We start from the raw sequence: 2,721 nt of genomic DNA on the forward strand, positions 1-2,721 counted from the left end.
ACAGAAAAGCTAGGGGCTCTGAAAACAGTTCTTGTGTTGGTAAGTGCTTCAATAGGGAGACAACGGTAGGATCTATTGGTTATTCATCAGTCAGTTGTTTTTTCAGTAGGAGTCTGTTTGAATTTAAAAATCAAACCTACCAGCCACTCGGTTGGAGTAAGATGTGGCAGTTCATTTCCATAAAGATTTACAGCCTTAGAGACTATATAGCAGTTCTGGTCTGTCCTGTGGGGTCACTACGAGTCAGAATCTATTCAAGGGTGGTAGGTTTGGGTTTTAAAATGAACATTATTATATGAGCTTTTCCCATTTTATTACAATCTTTGTAAACATAACATTTATTTAAATGTGGTATTTCATTGTATGAATGTACCATAATTTACTTAACCATTCTTCTCTCATTGGACATTTGAAATATCACCAAACTAAAGCTGCTATCTGGTTCATTTCAGTCAAATTTTTAAAAATTATGTTTTAAATTTTGAAGTTATCTTACTTTCTTAACAAGGTGCTCTAGTGGTACAGTGGTTAAAGCATTCCACTGCTAACCCAAAGGTCAGCAGTTTGAACCCACCACCTGCTCTGTGGGAGAAAGATGAGGCAGTCTGCTTCTGTAAAGATTTACAGCTTTGGAGACTCTGTGGGGGCAGTTTTACTCTGTCCTTTAGGGTCACTATGAGTTGGAATCAACTTGATTTTAGTGGTTTTTTTGGGGGTTTAGTTTCTTAGTGCAGAAATACCTCAAGCATGTGTTGAATAATCAGAAATTTATTTTCTTATAGTTTTGGAGGCTATAAGTCTGAAATCAGGGTATCAGCTCTAGGGGAAGGCTGTCTTTGTAGGCTTTAGGGGAAAATCCTTACCTCAGCTTCTCTAGCCCACCATCCTTGAGGTTCCTGGGCTTGTAGACTAGTCTTCCTTCAAACAGTATTGGTCTTCTCCCTGTGTCTACTTTCTTCTGAACCTAATCTGCTCTTCTGTATTTCAAGTAATTGGCTTAAAACACACCCTACACTGATATGACCTCTTTAATATAACAAAGAAAACTCTATTACCAAATGTGTTAGCACCCACAGATATAAAACCAAAAGACCAAACTCCTGGCTGTGAGCAGGTTCTGTCTCATAGCAATCCCATGATGGGACAGAGTAGAACTGCCCCATAGGGTTTCTAAGGCTGTAACTCTTTATGAATGGAGGCTGCCACATCTTTCTCCCATGGAGCAGCTGGTGGGTTCAAACTGTGGACCTTTTGGTTAGCAGCCAAGCACTTAACCACTGCACCACTAGGGCTCCTTCCCATAGATATGTTGTTGTTGTTATGTGCCGTCGAGTCAGACCCGACTCATAGCGACCCCTCCTTGGGTTTCCGAGGCAGTATCATTACGGAAGTAGATTGCCCCATCTTCCTTCCGAGGAGTGGCTGGTGGGTTTGAACTGCCAGCCTTTTGGTTAGCAGGCAAGTGCCTTATGCACTATGCTATCAGAGCTCCCTCCCATAGATATAGGGGTTAGGATTTACAACATATTCTGGGAGATACAATTCATTCCATAACAGAGGGATAATTCAGGTTTGTTTGATTATTAATATTAACACTAGGTATTATAATATTAATTCCTAACCAGAACTACCCAGTTGGAAGAAAGAACCTCAGGTACATGAGAATTTATTACAGTAAACATTCTTAATTAGATTCATAACAAAGAAAAATCAGTATAGTGTATTGAATTTTATACAGAAAACTAATAGGAAAATATTGTTTTAATCTCAGAAGTTCATTTTTAAATCTAAAGGAGATTTTATTTTCTACAGATGGTTGGTAAAGGCTTTTTCCTTGTTCAGACAAAGGAAGTGTCAATGAAGGCTGAGGATGCTCAAAGAGTTTTCCGGGAAAAAGCAGCTGACTTCCTTCCTCTTTTAAACAAAAGTGAGTAAGATACCTTCTGAGTGATTGGTATACTTCTGTGACATGCTGATTTGATTTACTTCTGCTTTTAGAATTTTTCCTGCCTGTCCTTCTCTGTCTCATTTGTTTTACAGTTTTTCCTATTCCTGTTGAGAAACATCAAATTTTCACATCATTCAAGAACGCTTATATTACCAACTAGAAATTAGCCAATAGTTTTTTTTTTCCTGTTCTACTTTCTTAATACTTGAAAGTCACATTTTGCTGTGTATTTTTTTTACATTATCATTTTATTGTTGTGTTTTTGTATTGGCATGAGTGAACACCATTTCATACCCTGTCCAGAGTTACGAAGCACTGTTTTTTTGCCTTTGGTGTACTTTGACCACACTGGCAAAAAAAATAAGAACTATAAATAAAGTGATATGCTATTTTCTCTATGTAATATGATTCGTTAACTTCCCATGAATAATTGGTATTGCTTTTCCCAGTGAACAAGTGGCACCAGTAAATTTCAGATACTGGAAATATGTCTGCAGAGGAACTGGACTTCATGCCCCATCCTGAAGGGTTGCTGTCTCCCTATGTATTTGAAGGTGTACTGATTCTAGAGGACAAAGTACTATTTATCTGTCAGAGCAGATCCCTTGTTTGCTCAAGATTTATCAGGCCCTTCTTGATTGGTCTCAGCAAATATTTACAGTAATATGCTATAATGATTGACTATATCCCAGAGAGAGGGCATATTTGTATTTACATGTTCTTTATATGCAAATAAACTATGTTGTTGTTGTTGTTGTTATGTGCCGTGGAGT

General features: G+C 37.8%; 1 protein-coding gene across 1 annotated transcript in view; it reads left to right on the plus strand.

The window, feature by feature from the left end:
• Positions 1-2,721, plus strand: part of RP2 (RP2 activator of ARL3 GTPase) — an 89,427-nt gene that overhangs the window by 47,331 nt on the left and 39,375 nt on the right. Inside the window, exon 3 of the mRNA XM_007958912.2 lies at positions 1,813-1,927. Coding sequence (XP_007957103.1) covers positions 1,813-1,927 — 115 coding nt within the window. The remainder of the gene's footprint in view (positions 1-1,812; positions 1,928-2,721) is intronic.

The sequence above is a fragment of the Orycteropus afer genome, unplaced genomic scaffold (genome assembly GCF_000298275.1).
Source record: "Orycteropus afer afer isolate SDZICR_OR568_19922 unplaced genomic scaffold, OryAfe1.0 scaffold01205, whole genome shotgun sequence".
NCBI classification, from domain to species: Eukaryota; Metazoa; Chordata; class Mammalia; order Tubulidentata; family Orycteropodidae; genus Orycteropus; species Orycteropus afer.